This window comes from Ciona robusta, chromosome 7, assembly GCF_009617815.1.
Source record: "Ciona robusta chromosome 7, ASM961781v2".
In the NCBI taxonomy this organism is placed as follows: domain Eukaryota; kingdom Metazoa; phylum Chordata; class Ascidiacea; order Phlebobranchia; family Cionidae; genus Ciona; species Ciona robusta.
In genome coordinates this window covers 7,243,638-7,258,834 of record NC_143241.1, presented here as the reverse complement: position 1 = coordinate 7,258,834, position 15,197 = coordinate 7,243,638, and the positions used below count along the sequence as shown (strand labels likewise).

The following is a 15,197-nucleotide window of genomic DNA, read 5'->3' as shown; positions in this document are numbered from 1 at the left end:
TTCTTTACTACATTTATAATCCAACATGAGTGGGCATGCAGCTCCCAACTGCTTAAGTACTAGCTGATAAGATATTCGCGTTTTCCGATTTCATAAAGACCCGGAACGCAAAAAAGGTAGCTTACTAATTCAAGCAAAGGAACAAAAATAGTAACTCAGTATTGTTTTCCTCAATGTCACTTCGATAATAGGCAAATTTTACAAAGATACCTTAAGTTTCGTTACCGGGTATACGTGTTAAATTTGTGAGCCAAAAAGTAAAATCACCGCAATTTGCATGCAAAACTGCAGCTAGATACACCAGTTTATGGTAATGTTATGCGTTTTTGTTTGTATTTTTATATTTTAAACATGTTCTTTATTTATGTTTTTGGTTAGTAAACTTGATATTTTCTGTTTTTTTTACTCTTTAATCGATTGAGTGTTCAATAAAAGTTGATTATTTTTGTGAGGTTTATTATTGTGATAACATATACCATTAGTAGAAAGCCATTTTTACGCGCAGAAGTGCTTGGTTTTTAAAAAAATCGCAATATTTAAACGAAAAACAGCACACAGCAATGATAAAATGCTATGCTGTGGGCTCTGTAATGGTGGCGACTATGACGTCATAGACGCGAGACAATGGATAACAAGACTCGTTGTTTTACAATCCGTTTCCTAACTTGGTCTATACTAACTTTGGTCATAACCATAGATATCATATATATAACTAGATTGCGCATCTGGTGTTCAGAATTGAAGTCAATTGAAGCGCGCCATTTTGAATCGTATGTGACCCACTCGTCTATTATCGTATATTGGTAATGTGTTTTTTGGGTTAGTTTTAGGCAGGAAAAACTAATTTAATCTAAATAAAAAGTTAACCTACGGCAGATATTCCTTTATCGAGTCTGTATTTATATACTTTTAAGCTTTTGCGTTTTTAAAAGCGACGTTTGACCCGACTTTTACTGACGATTTACGTGAGAAACTTTAACTCTTAACATAGTTTAGCAAGGTGTTGCCATAATCAGGCAGTCTTCCACTTAGTTATTTAAAATTTACTTGTTGGTGATTCATTCTAGTGCGTAGCAATATTTATTAAATTTATAATGTCTAAACAAGGCAGATGCAGTATCTATATATAGGCCTATTTAAGTGTGGCAGTTATAGGCCCCAATGTATAATGGACTCGCATCAAGTTGTGTAGGTCTATTTATTTAAAACAAATGTATTCAAAGTGTGCAAATAGACACAACACATACAACGGGAGAGTGAGCTGTAAAGAACTTTGATCCAAAGATTGGATCATGATGGAAAAACAAAACCCCCCCAAAAAAAATTTCATCAATGGAACACAGTAAACTGTTTCAGGGGCACACTTACAGATAACATAATTAATACATTATAGTAACATATTATCAATATAAAATATATTTATATACAAATAAATGTACAAATTGGTGCAGGTAAATAATTTTTGGAAGGAATATGTGGCTTTAGTGAATGTTTTAAGTATATGGTGGTGACTGGTGATAAAGCAAAAAGAAAGTTTCGCTGTTTGGTCCAATGAGTATTCAGTTGTGTGTGTGTGGGAGGTTTCTAGTGAGGAAGAATATTCGGACAAGCATCAGTGGTGGAAACTAATCTTAACCAGCAAGTTGATCCAGGTCTCTGCGACACATATTTTTTAGCCAGTATATCTGTATTTATCAAGGTAATTAAACAGTACTAGCTCGTAGCACACATGTAATAATTATATTATCATAACAACATTTTTATAATATGAGATTTCTAATATATATATATTGTTAATTTTACTTTGAACTGGTCAATCATAGTTTTAAAAACAGCTTGTTGGTTCCAACAGGATAAAGAAAATATGCTTTCTCTGTATATGCAACTATTGACCAAAAATTTTCAAAATCTTTGTGTTGATTTTTAATTTATTTTAGAATTTAATTTAAAAAACAAAATTGAACAAAACATGCTGTAAAATGTCTAAACCTAATACTTCTAGGAAACAAAATATAAATAACTATTAGTCTACTATAAATTGTCTTATACTGCAATAAACATTATTGGTGATTAAACAGAACCAATTTATTTAACTTTTTTCGTACCAACTGTCGAGCAATAGGTTGATTGAATTCCTTTCCTAGATGATAAAACCCAATTTTCCAGTATGTCAATGCAAGTGATTTTATGAAGTGAAATGCATGGTTGTACATTACAGAAGAATCAGTCATATGATCATTTAGTTCTTCAAATAACTGAGGACTGTTATCCTCCAAAACAGATGTAGCAATGGCTAACGATATATCCCCTTTTCTACAAGAATAACAATTTAAGGTATGTGGATGTGTTGTAAGATCTGAAAGAATAAATTAATCTTTATTGTTTAAATATAATTTTATTAATTATTGTATAGGTAAATATGGTTTATGAAGAAAGAATTGCAAAGTTAAAGCCATACCTTGTGGTAATTTCCCCTTGCTAGTTGAAAGAAGCCTTTGAAATCCTATTTCAGTTTCTTCGAAATTTTTAAACCTGGTTGGTATGGCACTTTTATCCAGTTTGACTCTGGGCTCCATGAAATTTGATCCGGGCTCCATGAAAATCTTTAAAATATATATTTTAATTTATGTTAACCTTACTCTAATCAAATTTAAAATTAGCTACTGTTTTCATCTGTTTATTTTACTGTATAACCCTTTTCTCTTGTATGTTTAAATAACAATAAAATATGATTTTCTTGATTTCAGTTGCAAACACTCCCTGTATGATCATCTTGACTTACGAGTGATAAGTTTGTGGATGGAGTTTCTTTATTGCCGTCTCATCTGCACTACCTTCACTATCACTTCTCCTCAGGCTTTTATACTGCATCCAAATTCACTGCATCGTGTTCCACGTTTTGACTTTTGACATAATTTTGATATAAAATTTCTCTGAAAATAAACTTGTATGTACAAATACAATGTAGTTTGTTTTCTCATATACTACTCCACCACTATATTATATTTGTATAAAAGCACCATTCGTAATTAATAACTATTGACTGATACAACTATAAAAATAAATTGATAAAAATTCTCATGTAATCTCAAATAACCGAAAGGCTGAATAAATTAAAAACCTTCACCAATGACCGTTATATGAAATCTAGTGAAATACAAACATTGCAAATATTTTTCCGCTGCTAGTGAAGAATCCTTACGTTATCCGCTAACTATTAACCCATAACTTCCAACCTCTAGCATTTCCCACCAGCCTAATCTGTAACGTATTGGAGGACTCTTCGGTGGTGTCTACTTTCCCTTTACTATAAAATGTAATATTAATATAAATATTGGCTGTCTGGATGATACTAGAACAAATAATTTAAACTTTTCAGGGCATTTTAGATCATATGTAAACCTTTTTGTTCGGATTAAATTAGTTTTTAACCTTTAATAAATATTATTCTGAACTAGAATGAATCACCAACAAGTAAATTTTAAATAACTAAGTGGAAGACTGCCTGATTATGGCAACACCTTGCTAAACTATGTTAAGAGTTAAAGTTTCTCACGTAAATCGTCAGTAAAAGTCGGGTCAAACGTCGCTTTTAAAAACGCAAAAGCTTAAAAGTATATAAATACAGACCTAATAAAAGAATATCTGCCACAGGTTAACTTTTTGTTTGGATTAAATTAGTTTTTCCTGCCTAAAACTAACCCAAAAAACACATTACCAATATACGATAATAGACGAGTGGGTCACATACGATTCAAAATGGCGCGCTTCAATTGACTTCAATTTCACATTGGTTGAAAACACAAGATGCGCAATCTAGTTATATATATGATATCTATGGTCATAACCAAAGAGATTAAAACCAATGAGTGGAAACTCTGATGTAACAATGGGAAATTTGCTTCGTACCCCGTCACGCTTTAATGCATCACAAAAATTTGAAAACTATCGGTAACTAGGTACGCTATAACGCAATTGAAGTTAATATATAGTAGGGTGGGGGAAGATGGGACATATTTTGATTCTATTTTCTCGTCCAATTTAGTAGTAAACGAAGAACATTCAAAAAATTATCAAACTATATCCTCACGACTTCCATAGACCGTTGTCAATTGTTTAAAACACGATTGGGATATTTGGATATTGTGTGTTAAAGGTATCCCATCTTCCCCCACACTACTGTATATATACATAGAAGAATTTTGTTTATTCTATTTTGGTAGTAGTAAAATAGACACGGTAGTAGCAAAATAGACACATGCCATAAATAACTTAAAAAAAGGCATTCTTTCAAGATTAAAAAAAATTAAGATACAAACATAAACGATGATTACTAAAGAAGCAACAATTAATTAAACAACACTTTCCAAACTATCATTGGGAGAAGTTATTGGATCATTTTCTGTAACTTCTCCATCACTATCAAGGGTGACTTTATCATTTCTACAAACCCAATCCCTGATACATATTGACAATTTTTTTTTGTTTAAACAAATGACAATAACAATAACAACTACAATAACAAATGCAAAACCAACAATGACACCTATTATTAAACCAACATGATTTTGATTTGTAGAATCAGAAACATTTGAATCAACTGTAAAATTTGACTGCACACTAGTCTTTGATGGAGGGATTGTGGTGGTTGGAAGCATAGTCGTAGTTAGTGTACCGTTATTATCTTCATTATAATCTGTTTTACCACTGAAAGAATAAACTAAGTTAAAACTATTTATAAACGGGACATTAAAGATTTAATTGTGATAAACATATTTGTGGTTTAAAGAGTTTAGGAAATACCCCTGTAATACATATTAATAAAAAAACAGGCGACTGTAATAAATGTAAATGTGGCCAGGTGCTGATTTTTCGGCTCAAAAATAATATCAATGTCTGTTTTACAAAACTGGGTTAAAGTTTTAAATTCTTACTGATTTACCGTACAAAGCAACAACAGTGGTATCTTATAAAATGTGATAAATGCACTTTCTATGCTAGTTTGTAATTACCATGGTGAACATGTCCGAATCGTCATATTTGGTGGATTGCAATAACCTTTTGAGCAATTGTAACAAGTTTTATTGATGCTATTATAAAACTGGTTTTTGGAACATACGCCACATCCCACGCCCTCAATTAGGTTTTGATAAACAGGACATTTTACGCCATTAGCAACCACCTGAAATGCACAAATTCATATCACATTATTTACAAAAAATTTGTCCATTTTTTCATGTTACAGTTATTGGCTAAAAATACAATACTTACACTATTCCAAAGCATAAAGAGTCCAAGACCAGCGCAAATAAGTATTTTGTTCGCAACCATTTCAACTTTTTTCCAATTTGCCACAGTAGTTTTCAAAGAAGTACACACAATTTACAAGAACGCAACAGAAAATCTAAAAACCTATATTTGTTCTAAACTACAAAATAAGCAACTTACATAAATTTATTAAACTGCATTGTTCTACCTTTCAACTCCCGCGAGTAAAAGTGAGTCGAAAAAATGTGCAAATCTAAATGTGCGACCGTACAGTGTGCTCGCATGGCTTAAAAATGTGCAAATCTAAATACATGGGACTTGGGATATCTATGGTGACCACAGCTCATATTTTGTTGCGCCATATGATAATATGAACTTTCTTTTGGGTAGAAACTATACGACCAAGATTGAAGCATAGAAATAGTAAGGTGCTAATTTTAAAAGCTCGCTCAATCATAGTAAAACCTATAAAGTTTTTTAGTTTGCGAGTGTGAACGATTAAACGAGTTTCATAGCTTTATATAAAAACAACCTTGAATATTTCGTACAGTTTTAATTTTTCCTTATAAAACTAGTTTAAGTTTTGTGAAAAAAACTGAAATATCAGGGTGGGGGAAGTTGGGACACATTTTAACTCTATTTTCTCGTCCAAACGTGGTAGTAAACAAGGGATTTTCAAAGAATTATAAAACTATATGCTCAAGACTCCCATAGACCGTTGTTAACTGTTAAAAACACGATCAGGATATTCGGATATTATGCGGCGAATGTGTCCCATCTTCCCCCATTCTACTATATAGTACAATGGGAAAATATAGGACACTTAAGCACATATTGTCCAGTATTACCAAAATCAAAATAGATGACGTTTTTTGGGGTAATATGTACCACGAATTAGTACTATCATTCCTTTATTAATAGACACCAATTTAATAAAATATAATAAAACACACGAGGAGTTATTTAGCGATCCGCACAACAGGTGAAATTTTACAAATTCGAAAACACACAGTATAAGATGGGACAGTTTATAATCATTGTTAATTTTGATTATTAAGTGTATTTATAAATAGGAATATACGTAAATAACATGAAATAATTCTGTACGCTTTGAAAATTAAGTCTAAACTTTCCTACTGCTATAGTTTTTAACATGTTACCTATACATTATATTATTGCATAACAATTGGTATTGTTTGAATGACAATTGGTAATGTTCGAGCATCAATGAATAAATATTGTATCCTACAAATGTATATAAACTTGTAATAACAGAAAATTGATAATAACTAATATTGATAAAGTTTTTATTTTTGCTACAAATTGGGTATTACTATTCTGTTTTTGGCACAAGCCACTTTTTATAAATTATCACCAAGTGCAAATGACCAAATTTCGAATATATTTTCAAAATATTACCTTTTTATTATATCAGTACCTTATAGTTGAAAATCCCCTGAGCTATAAATTCTTAAATTAAAAGCAAATCTTTCAAAGTTTGGCAATGAAAACATACAAAACTACAATGTGGGGGGGAGATGGGACTCTAAATTGAAATATATATACATTAGCAGTATTCTACAGCTTGTAGTTAACTTACAGAGTTTAACAGGCCGTGCTAGTTTCTTTGCCATGTAAACTTCATATATGTAACGTTAAACCGATATTTGTTTTGTTTTTATCTCAAATTAAAGTCATATTGATCCCTGCCTGTTTTTTCAGCACGGTAGTGGTCTTATAGATCCTTTTTCGTCGAACAGTTGTTCTTGGCTTTGTTGTTGTTGTTGCTGATAGGGCGATTTTTTCCGCACTTATCCTAATTCTTAATTCTAGCATTTTTCTTTTTTCTCTTGATTGAAATCAAATCGTAAAATAAATTTATAATTTTTAGACTAAATTTTCAGATTTAAAACCGCACAATTAGCGTGTGTGCACCGAAACGTAGACGAGTGCCTTTTTCTTATCTTCGGTATACCGCGTCTCTCGTTTCTTTGCTCTATTAGTTTACTGCTCGCAATAAATCATTATGCAGCCGCCACAATACGAATAATATTAACTTCTAACATTACCTATAATACTGCGTGATTACGGTTTATCCAAATTCACAAAAACAAACGTCTTTAAGCGACGACAAGGTTAACTATAGTGTAAGTTTACATGTCAACACATGGTACAGGAGTTGTACAAAGCGTATTTACACATATTCTTAACCAAACTTCAATCCTTGTACGTCTTAAGTTTAATGAGTTATAATACACGAATAAATGCATTCTATCTACTGCTCCACAGTCATCAATGGCGACTGAAACCCGCTTTGTTGGTTACTTTTGGTTTGTTTTTGATCGATCTCATTCGACCATTGTAGTGATAGGGTTAATTAATACTATGCTAATTAGTTTATACCGTGCTCATGCATTAGATCTGCGATCTCTTGTCTTCATATATCTCGAGTGTTTTTTTACAAAACTAAAACTAGTTTTACGAGACAAAATCAAAGTGTACGAAATATTCAAGGTTGTTTTATGAAGCTATGAAACTAGTTTAATCGTTCGCACACGAAAACTAAAAAAATCGTTGGCTTTACTATGATTTAGCGAGCAATAAAAAACAGCACCTTACTATTTCGCATTTTTTACCTGTTCAAAGTATACTGTTTCTATTTTACATATTTTTTTTAATATTTAAAAACAGTAATCAGCTTTGACGGGCGTTTTATATAGTTTTGATAATATTGTCGAATAATTCTGTAACCTTATTTTCCTGATTATCATTGAATGGGGGTCCGTAAAAAGAGAATTAAAAAAGAATCTCGACTGACAAAGTGTCCCATCTTTCCATCCTACTATATAAACATGAGGAAAACAGGCAGGGGTCAATATGACTTTAATTTAAGATAAAAACAACAAAAATATCGTTTTTACGTTATATATATATAAAGTTTACATGGCAAAGAAATCGGCACAGCCGGTTAAACTCGGTAGGATAAATACAAGTTGCAGAATACTGCTAATGTAAAAACATTTCATTTAGAGTCCCATCTTTCCCCAATTTTCGTTTTGTATATTTTCATTGCCGAACTTTTTAAGGTTTGCTTTTAATTCAATAATTTATACCTCAACGTTTATTCAAAAGTAAGATACTGATTAACTGATATATAATAAACAGAAGTTATATACCTCAGGAGTTATTTAATTATAAGATACTGATATGTATAATAAAAAGATAATATTTTAAAAATATATTCGAAATTTAATCATTTACACTTGGAGGTAATTTATGAGAAGTAGCTTGTGCGAAAAACAGTGTAGCAATACCCAATTTGTAGCAAAAATGTAAACTTTATTAATAGTTATTATGAATTTTCTGTTACTACAAGTTCATATACATTTGTAGGATACAATATTTATCAATTGATGTTCGAATAATACCATTTGTCATAATAATATAATGTAGGTAACATGTTAAAAATTATAGCAATAGACCGAGGAAAAGAATGTTTAAACTTGGTTTTCAAAGCGTACAGTATTATTTCGTGTTATTTACGTGTATTCCTAATAATAAATACACTTATTAATCAAAATTAACAATGATTTTAAACTGCCCCGTCTTATCCTGTGTTTTTTCGAATTTGTAAAATTTCACCTGTTGTGCGAATCGCTAAATAACTTTGATTTTGGAAATATTTGGCAATATGTGCTTAAGTGTCCCATCTTCCCCCATTGTACTATATATTTTTAATTTAGCGCTTTTGATCAAGGAGTAGAGTTGTACAGTTGATAATGCTTTATTGAGAGCGGGCAAAACTAACCGCGCGAATGATCACGAGACGCGATGTTTATCCGGAAGATAACGATAGGAAAAAGGCACTCGTGTCCGCTTCGGCGCACACACACGTGATGGTGACGTGATATATTCGTTGCGATATTTGTACCGACCGCTATTGCGCATGCGAAGTAGGTCGGAACAAATTCAATGACCACCCGGTCCAAATTTATAACGACCCTTTGTGGAAAACGTTCCAAACGACGTTCACACGTTGACACTTTAGTTTTTGATCCGCAGAACTGAGTTGAGTATGTTATTTGAACCTTGAATAAGTAAGTACTACTAACAAACTTTTTTATGCTAGTTTAATTAGCACACTTTACTTAACTTCCTAACACATTTCTCAAACAGGTATATATACATGCCACACTTTTCATTTTGCCCCAGAACGTCTTTTAGTCGGTACGCATTTTTTAGAGCTCGTATTGTATTTGTTTCGACCTACTGCGCATGTGTAGTGTCTCGGCGCATGCCGTGCAATAAAAAAGGATCTATATGACCCTTGCTCAAAGGTGGTCATATGGACACTTTTACGTCTAACAACTACTTTAAACAGTTGAGCACGTCAGTGGTCATATAGATCCTACGTGACGTTCCAAGTCTGCTGCGCTTCCAAGTCTGCTGCGCTCCAAGTCTGCTGCGTTCTGACACGTGTGTCTTTGCTTTTCGAAACCGTCTACGAGTTACGAGCACTTCAAAAACACACCAATTGTTAAACATGTTTACTCAACTGAGCAGAAACATATCGTAAGTGCTAAATAAATGTTTTCTACCATTACTCATACACGTGTTAAATGCCGTTGAGTAGAGTTCTAAAAAGCACTTTGGCTGTAGTTGAACACCGCAATGAGCTTCGTATACGGTCGTAACCTCTATTGGAAGTATGATAGAGTACCTAATAAAGAAAGGGTAATATGTTTCTATTTGCCTCAAAAGAGGGCTAAGCAAAACCAACTATCAAAGATAGATTATCTTGGAATAAGTTTTGCTTCTCTTAGTTAAAAACTTACCGCCGTGGATTAGAATCAAAATAAATCCACCGACGGAAGAAACTGATGATGTCGTTTATGATCTTTTTAAAAACGAACAGAATGCGGTTTGTGGGTTATGTTCCTCTATATTTTTTAACCTTTCTCCTAAACTTAAAGTCATCTGTATAAACATAGAAAGTGGCAAGTTCGATCCATTATCGTCTGTCTGATACAGTTGAGTTTCGAACTCCTGAAGTGGCACCTGTCTCAAGTATATATTCCGGATGCATTAAAACTATAAAATCACCCGTCACTGCGTATGTTTCACTCATCTAACAACGGAAACAGTTGCGATACAAGATGCGTTTTCTAATTCTTTTGTGCCTTCTCTTCACTACAGCTACATGTCAGGGTAAGTTAATTTAAAATTCAAAACTGAAAGGATGTTTTTAACGTTGTTTTATTATACAGAAATCAGTGTCTCGGCTTCAGCAGAAACTTTAGCCAACGAGATTCTTGATGGGATCACACTCGACGACATTGAACTTCCAGAAATAAATTTGCCATCACAACCAATCTCAGTCACCCAAATTCCAAGTGTGCAACGCATTCGACAACCTTCCATTCGTCAGCCAATCATCAGACAACCATGTATTCGACAACCATGTCAACCGTGCATCCGCAAGCCTTGTATCCGACAACCATGTATCCGACGACCATGTCCACCATGTGTTCGCAAGCCTTGTATCCGACGACCATGTCAGCCATGTATTCGACGACCATGTCCACCATGCATTCGAAAGCCATGTCAGCCATGTATCCGACGACCATGTCCACCATGCATCCGCAAGCCCTGTATTAGACGACCATGCCAGCCATGTATCCGACGACCATGTCCACCATGCATCCGTAAGCCTTGCATTCGACAACCTTGTCAACCATGCATTCGAAAGCCATGCCAACCATGCATAAGACGACCATGCCAACCATGTATCCGACGACCATGTCAACCATGCATACGACGACCATGTCAACCATGTGTCCGACAACCATGTCAGCCATGCATTCGACGACCATGTCAACCATGCATTCGACGACCATGCCAACCATGCATTCGACGACCATGTCTTTCATTGAAACGTCCCTGCATAACTCCAACTCCTACTATTGGTAACGACTTACATACCAAAAAATAACAAAACGAATATTATCTTAACATTACAGAACCACCAATAACAGAACCCGCACCTGAAGTTGATGGCACAACCACAGCATCTGCAACAGCTACTGTTACAACAGACGGTACAACAACTGTTACAGAGACCACAACTGACGGAAATGCAGAAGCTGTTGCCGAAATAGCGGAAGCACTTTCCGGAGCTGACGCGGCAGATCTTCCTGACATCGTTCAAGATATTGTAGCTGTCGCTGAGGAGGTGGGCATGTATTTCATAACAATAAGCGCTGTGATATTTAATATAAAGTAGATCGGGGTAAGATAGAACACTTTTTTATTCAATTTTCTCGTCCAATTGGATAGTAAACAAAACAATCAAAGAATGATGAAACCGTATCCTTATCATACTTCTTTCACAATTTTAATGTTTATCATTATTCAGGTGTAGGCACCAACTCCTCGAACACCAGCAACAGGTAAATTATCAATAAAATCTACATAAAAATACTCAATATCCCATTAAAAGAAGTATTTGTAATTTTTTTAAATCTTACAGGAATAGCCGGAGTTGCTGCTGAAACGAAATCAAATTTCGTCGTAGCATAGAAGATAGAAAAAAAATACTAGCGTCTCTTTGCAATCTTACTTCTCTCCTATCTATTCTGACCTTAAACTATATAAATATTGGTTGATATTTATGATGTTGTACGTTTCTGTTGTTCTAACTTTTCTTTAACTATCTTTCTTTTAGGTCTTATATGTTAAAAAGTTCACCAACTTTCTTTCATTAACACAAACTTCTTCGACGCCAATTCGAACTGTTGTTCTATGAAAATAAAATATCGGTTCAATATTTTGTGCTGTTTATGTCTGGAACTGTTTTAAGTTTAAAGTGATATCCAGAAATTTAATTTAATTTTGTACTTGATCATTGATTAGCTAAGTAATGATCAAGCTAAAAACTTGAATGGTATGCAGAAAGTACGATTAGTGCTGCAATCATAGACAGCTAATCATTAGATATTTGCGCTGCAATTGTTACAAACAAAAACGGAAAATGTTTGAAACATTTATCCCGTTACACAAGCTTTACGAACATGTAATATACGGTAAAGTTGCTAAGTTATAAATTACCCTTTTCTAATCCAAAATAATACTTTCCGATTTTCCAACAGGCACAGTTTGTATATATTTCATAAATACAAAATATTCTCTTTGATCTGACAGTCTATTTACAACTTGCACAGGCTTTCCATTTTGAATATTCAAATTAAACTGTATTATGCTGATTGGTTAACATCCAAACAATGGTCTTTATTACATATATTGGCATTCAAATTTTAAACCTAACTTGCGTTTATTGCGTCACAACGATACGTTATTTATAAGAAAAAGGAACCACAGACATAAAAAATAGTTGGATTAATAATGGCTTTCTATTGGGTTAGTGGTCGGGATTTAGAAGCTAGGCCAGGGTATAGGGTGTTTAACTGGCAACTTTGGGCCGGTGTGTTGAGTTGTAAACTTACATTTTTTGTAAATTTGGAGAGACGTTAATTATGCTATAATAATGCGATGCTAGAAGTTAACATTGACCAGCATACGATGTTTGATTATCAGTATATTAAATAAGCTTCCGCATCTATAAATTAATTTTCGAAACAAAATTTGTTTTCCGATTTAATTGCACTGTTCTTATCACTTGTGTAAGTATTTTGACTACTACATAGAGCATGTACGTTTGTTTATTGAGTAAAACAAGTGACACAGCATATGCGCGCCTAACTTGGAAAAAAATAAAGAAAATTCGAATAGACAGATAACAGGTAATTAATATTCCGAAAGGAATAGAAAAGAGAAAGAATAAAGAAAACCGGTAAACATGCAGGTCTTGAAAGTTAAGATGCATAAAAGATTGGAGAAAAAGGACAGCGCATATATAGTTTTATTTTTGGGCAGAATATGATGTTTTCACTCCGCTCCCACCTACTACAGCTACGTTCTTTCGAAGCACCACAAGGCTATTCCTGCGTAAAGTTTTAACGAATTAGGTAAAAGGTTAAGAATATAACACACCACTCCAATTTACCTGTGTGTTCGTGCTTTCGTTTCTACAAGGCCAGTTAAACCCTGAATGAAAAACAAGCAATTATAGATCAAAGTTGCAGTAATAATATGAAAGTAGCCTACTGTACAAGTAAATGACTTACAATATTGGAGAGCTGTCTGAATCGACGCTCACGCTGGAGCTGGCAGTAGCGTAGGCGCTTGCACCGCCAAGACCTTTAGAACCAAGAATGCTGGAAAGTTTTGGAAGTCCGCCGAATGTACCGAATCCTCCGAATTTACCAAACCCTCCGAACCCACATGGGACTTCAAGTTGGGGGCATGGATCTTCAATCTGGATTTCTGGAATGCATGGCTCTTCAATTTTGATGTCTGGGCATGGGATGCATGGATCTTCAATTTTGATGTCTGGGCATGGGATGCATGGCTCTTCAATTTTGATGTCTGGGCATGGGATGCATGGCTCTTCAATTTTGATGTCTGGGCATGGGATGCATGGCTCTTCAATTTTGATGTCTGGGCATGGGATGCATGGCTCTTCAATTTTAATGTCTGGGCATGGGATGCATGGCTCTTCAATCTTAATTTCTGGGCATGGAATGCATGGCTCTTCAATTTTAATGTCTGGGCATGGGATGCATGGCTCTTCAATCTTAATTTCTGGGCATGGAATGCATGGCTCTTCAATCTTAATTTCTGGACATGGACGACGGATGACACGTCCTGCAAACGCAATGTGTTATATATTTACACTCACTACACTACGGTTTTAGTTATCTTACTGCATGATGGTCGTCTGTAGCATGGACGTCTAATGCATGGTTGGCATGGTCGTCTTATGCATGGTTGGCATGGTCGTCGAATACATGGTTGACATGGTCGTCTGATGCAAGGTTGACATGGTCGTCTTATGCATGGTTGGCATGGTCGTCGAATACATGGTTGGCATGGTCGTCTTATGCAAGGTTGACATGGCCGTCTAATGCATGGTTGGCATGGTCGTCTTATGCAAGGTTGACATGGCCGTCTAATGCATGGTCGTCTTACACACGATGGCCGTCTAATGCATCGTTGAGGAGGTGGACACCGTCTAATGATTTTGCGTTGGGGAATGCATGGCTCTTCAATTTTGATTTCGGGGCAAGGGGGACAAGGTTCTTCTATTTTGATTTCAGGGCAAGGAGGACATGGTTCCTCGATTTTGATTTCAGGACATGGGTCACATGGATCTGGGATTCTTATTTGAGGGCAGACTCGTCGGATGCTTCTTCGAATACTTGGGAATCGGAAGTTTTTGAATGAACCAAAAGAGCTTAAAGGGTTGGACAAACCACCGGAGGATGAGCTGCTGGTAGAAACTTCAGCCGAAGCTGACGATGAAACTGAAACAGCTGGAATAAAAACGACATCGTTATTGTTGTCTATCCTCTACCAACATAAATACAAAGTAACTTACCAGCAGAGGCAGTGGCGACGAGGAAGCACAAGGTGATCAGACAACGCATTTTGCAATATCTTTTCACTGTCTTGTAGAAATGAAAGTGATTTCCACTGTTGGTTGTTGATCTTTTATAGAGTTAGCGTATCCGGGACTGATGAACTTATTGTTGACATAATTCTTACATAACTGTTTGCGTGTTGCTTATTTCAAAAACGTCCCGAATTTTCAAGCCCCAATGAACTTGGCATCGTTTTTGTTTATTCAGCAGCCATCATGCACAAGTGGGGAACGTCAAGTAGTTTGCTCACTTCATTGCTACACGAGTAACGATTTGCAACAACTATTGCAGCAATAGAAAGATTTTAACATTTATTTTCGGTCAATAAATGTTAAATGATCGATGAATATTCGTAAAATACGACGATAATGTTTATAGGGGTGTTTAACT

General features: G+C 34.7%; 3 protein-coding genes, 1 long non-coding RNA gene and 1 pseudogene across 6 annotated transcripts; 2 read left to right on the top strand and 3 right to left on the bottom strand.

The window, feature by feature from the left end:
- Positions 1 to 1,346: 1,346 nt before the first annotated feature.
- Positions 1,347 to 2,597, bottom strand: LOC149734328 (uncharacterized). Its single transcript, XM_089881922.1, has 3 exons — positions 2,459 to 2,597; positions 2,106 to 2,356; positions 1,347 to 1,656 (listed from the first exon to the last, which is right to left on the bottom strand). Exons 1-3 carry the CDS (start codon positions 2,595 to 2,597, stop codon positions 1,585 to 1,587), a joined length of 462 nt encoding a protein of 153 aa, XP_089738048.1. The 3' UTR covers positions 1,347 to 1,584.
- LOC149734327 (uncharacterized) lies at positions 1,562 to 2,963 on the top strand. 2 transcript variants are annotated; one of them, XR_016385372.1, is made up of 3 exons: positions 1,562 to 1,699; positions 2,145 to 2,535; positions 2,748 to 2,963. It is a non-coding gene; the product is annotated as an uncharacterized LOC149734327 (long non-coding RNA). The 2 variants fall into 2 exon arrangements; XR_016385371.1 differs by lacking the exon at positions 2,748 to 2,963 and having other exon boundaries at positions 2,145 to 2,605.
- Positions 2,964 to 3,837: 874 nt separating this feature from the next.
- On the bottom strand, positions 3,838 to 5,605 carry LOC149734326 (uncharacterized). The gene is made up of 3 exons (XM_089881920.1): positions 5,272 to 5,605; positions 5,013 to 5,182; positions 3,838 to 4,707 (listed from the first exon to the last, which is right to left on the bottom strand). Exons 1-3 carry the CDS (start codon positions 5,329 to 5,331, stop codon positions 4,353 to 4,355), a joined length of 585 nt encoding a protein of 194 aa, XP_089738046.1. The 5' UTR covers positions 5,332 to 5,605; the 3' UTR covers positions 3,838 to 4,352.
- Positions 5,606 to 10,315: 4,710 nt separating this feature from the next.
- Positions 10,316 to 11,499, top strand: LOC149734325 (uncharacterized; annotated as a pseudogene). Its single transcript, XR_016385370.1, has 3 exons — positions 10,316 to 10,476; positions 10,536 to 11,234; positions 11,289 to 11,499. The product of XR_016385370.1 is annotated as an uncharacterized LOC149734325 (transcript).
- Positions 11,500 to 12,968: 1,469 nt separating this feature from the next.
- LOC149734324 (uncharacterized) lies at positions 12,969 to 14,920 on the bottom strand. The gene is made up of 5 exons (XM_089881913.1): positions 14,765 to 14,920; positions 14,091 to 14,699; positions 13,452 to 14,031; positions 13,331 to 13,371; positions 12,969 to 13,268 (listed from the first exon to the last, which is right to left on the bottom strand). The coding sequence occupies exons 1-4, from the start codon at positions 14,811 to 14,813 to the stop codon at positions 13,365 to 13,367; spliced, it is 1,245 nt and encodes a 414-aa protein (XP_089738039.1). The 5' UTR covers positions 14,814 to 14,920; the 3' UTR covers positions 12,969 to 13,268; positions 13,331 to 13,364.
- Positions 14,921 to 15,197: the final 277 nt, after the last annotated feature.

Bases quoted from the DNA above. Each gene is read 5' to 3' on its own strand.
- LOC149734328 (XM_089881922.1), bottom strand. From the start codon at position 2,597: ATGGAGCCCGGATCAAATTTCATGGAGCCCAGAGTCAAACTGGATAAA. The intron at 2,357-2,458 runs GTATGGCTTTAA...TTATTCTTTCAG, and splicing joins CAAGGGGAAATTACCACAAG to ATCTTACAACACATCCACAT. The intron at 1,657-2,105 runs GTACGAAAAAAG...TATGTGTCGCAG, and splicing joins AACCTATTGCTCGACAGTTG to AGACCTGGATCAACTTGCTG.
- LOC149734326 (XM_089881920.1), bottom strand. From the start codon at position 5,331: ATGGTTGCGAACAAAATACTTATTTGCGCTGGTCTTGGACTCTTTATG. The intron at 5,183-5,271 runs GTAAGTATTGTA...TGTGCATTTCAG, and splicing joins TCTTTATGCTTTGGAATAGT to GTGGTTGCTAATGGCGTAAA. The intron at 4,708-5,012 runs GTAATTACAAAC...TTATTCTTTCAG, and splicing joins ATTCGGACATGTTCACCATG to TGGTAAAACAGATTATAATG.
- LOC149734324 (XM_089881913.1), bottom strand. From the start codon at position 14,813: ATGCGTTGTCTGATCACCTTGTGCTTCCTCGTCGCCACTGCCTCTGCT. The intron at 14,700-14,764 runs GTAAGTTACTTT...TTTTTATTCCAG, and splicing joins CGTCGCCACTGCCTCTGCTG to CTGTTTCAGTTTCATCGTCA. The intron at 14,032-14,090 runs GTAAGATAACTA...TTGCGTTTGCAG, and splicing joins CTACAGACGACCATCATGCA to GACGTGTCATCCGTCGTCCA.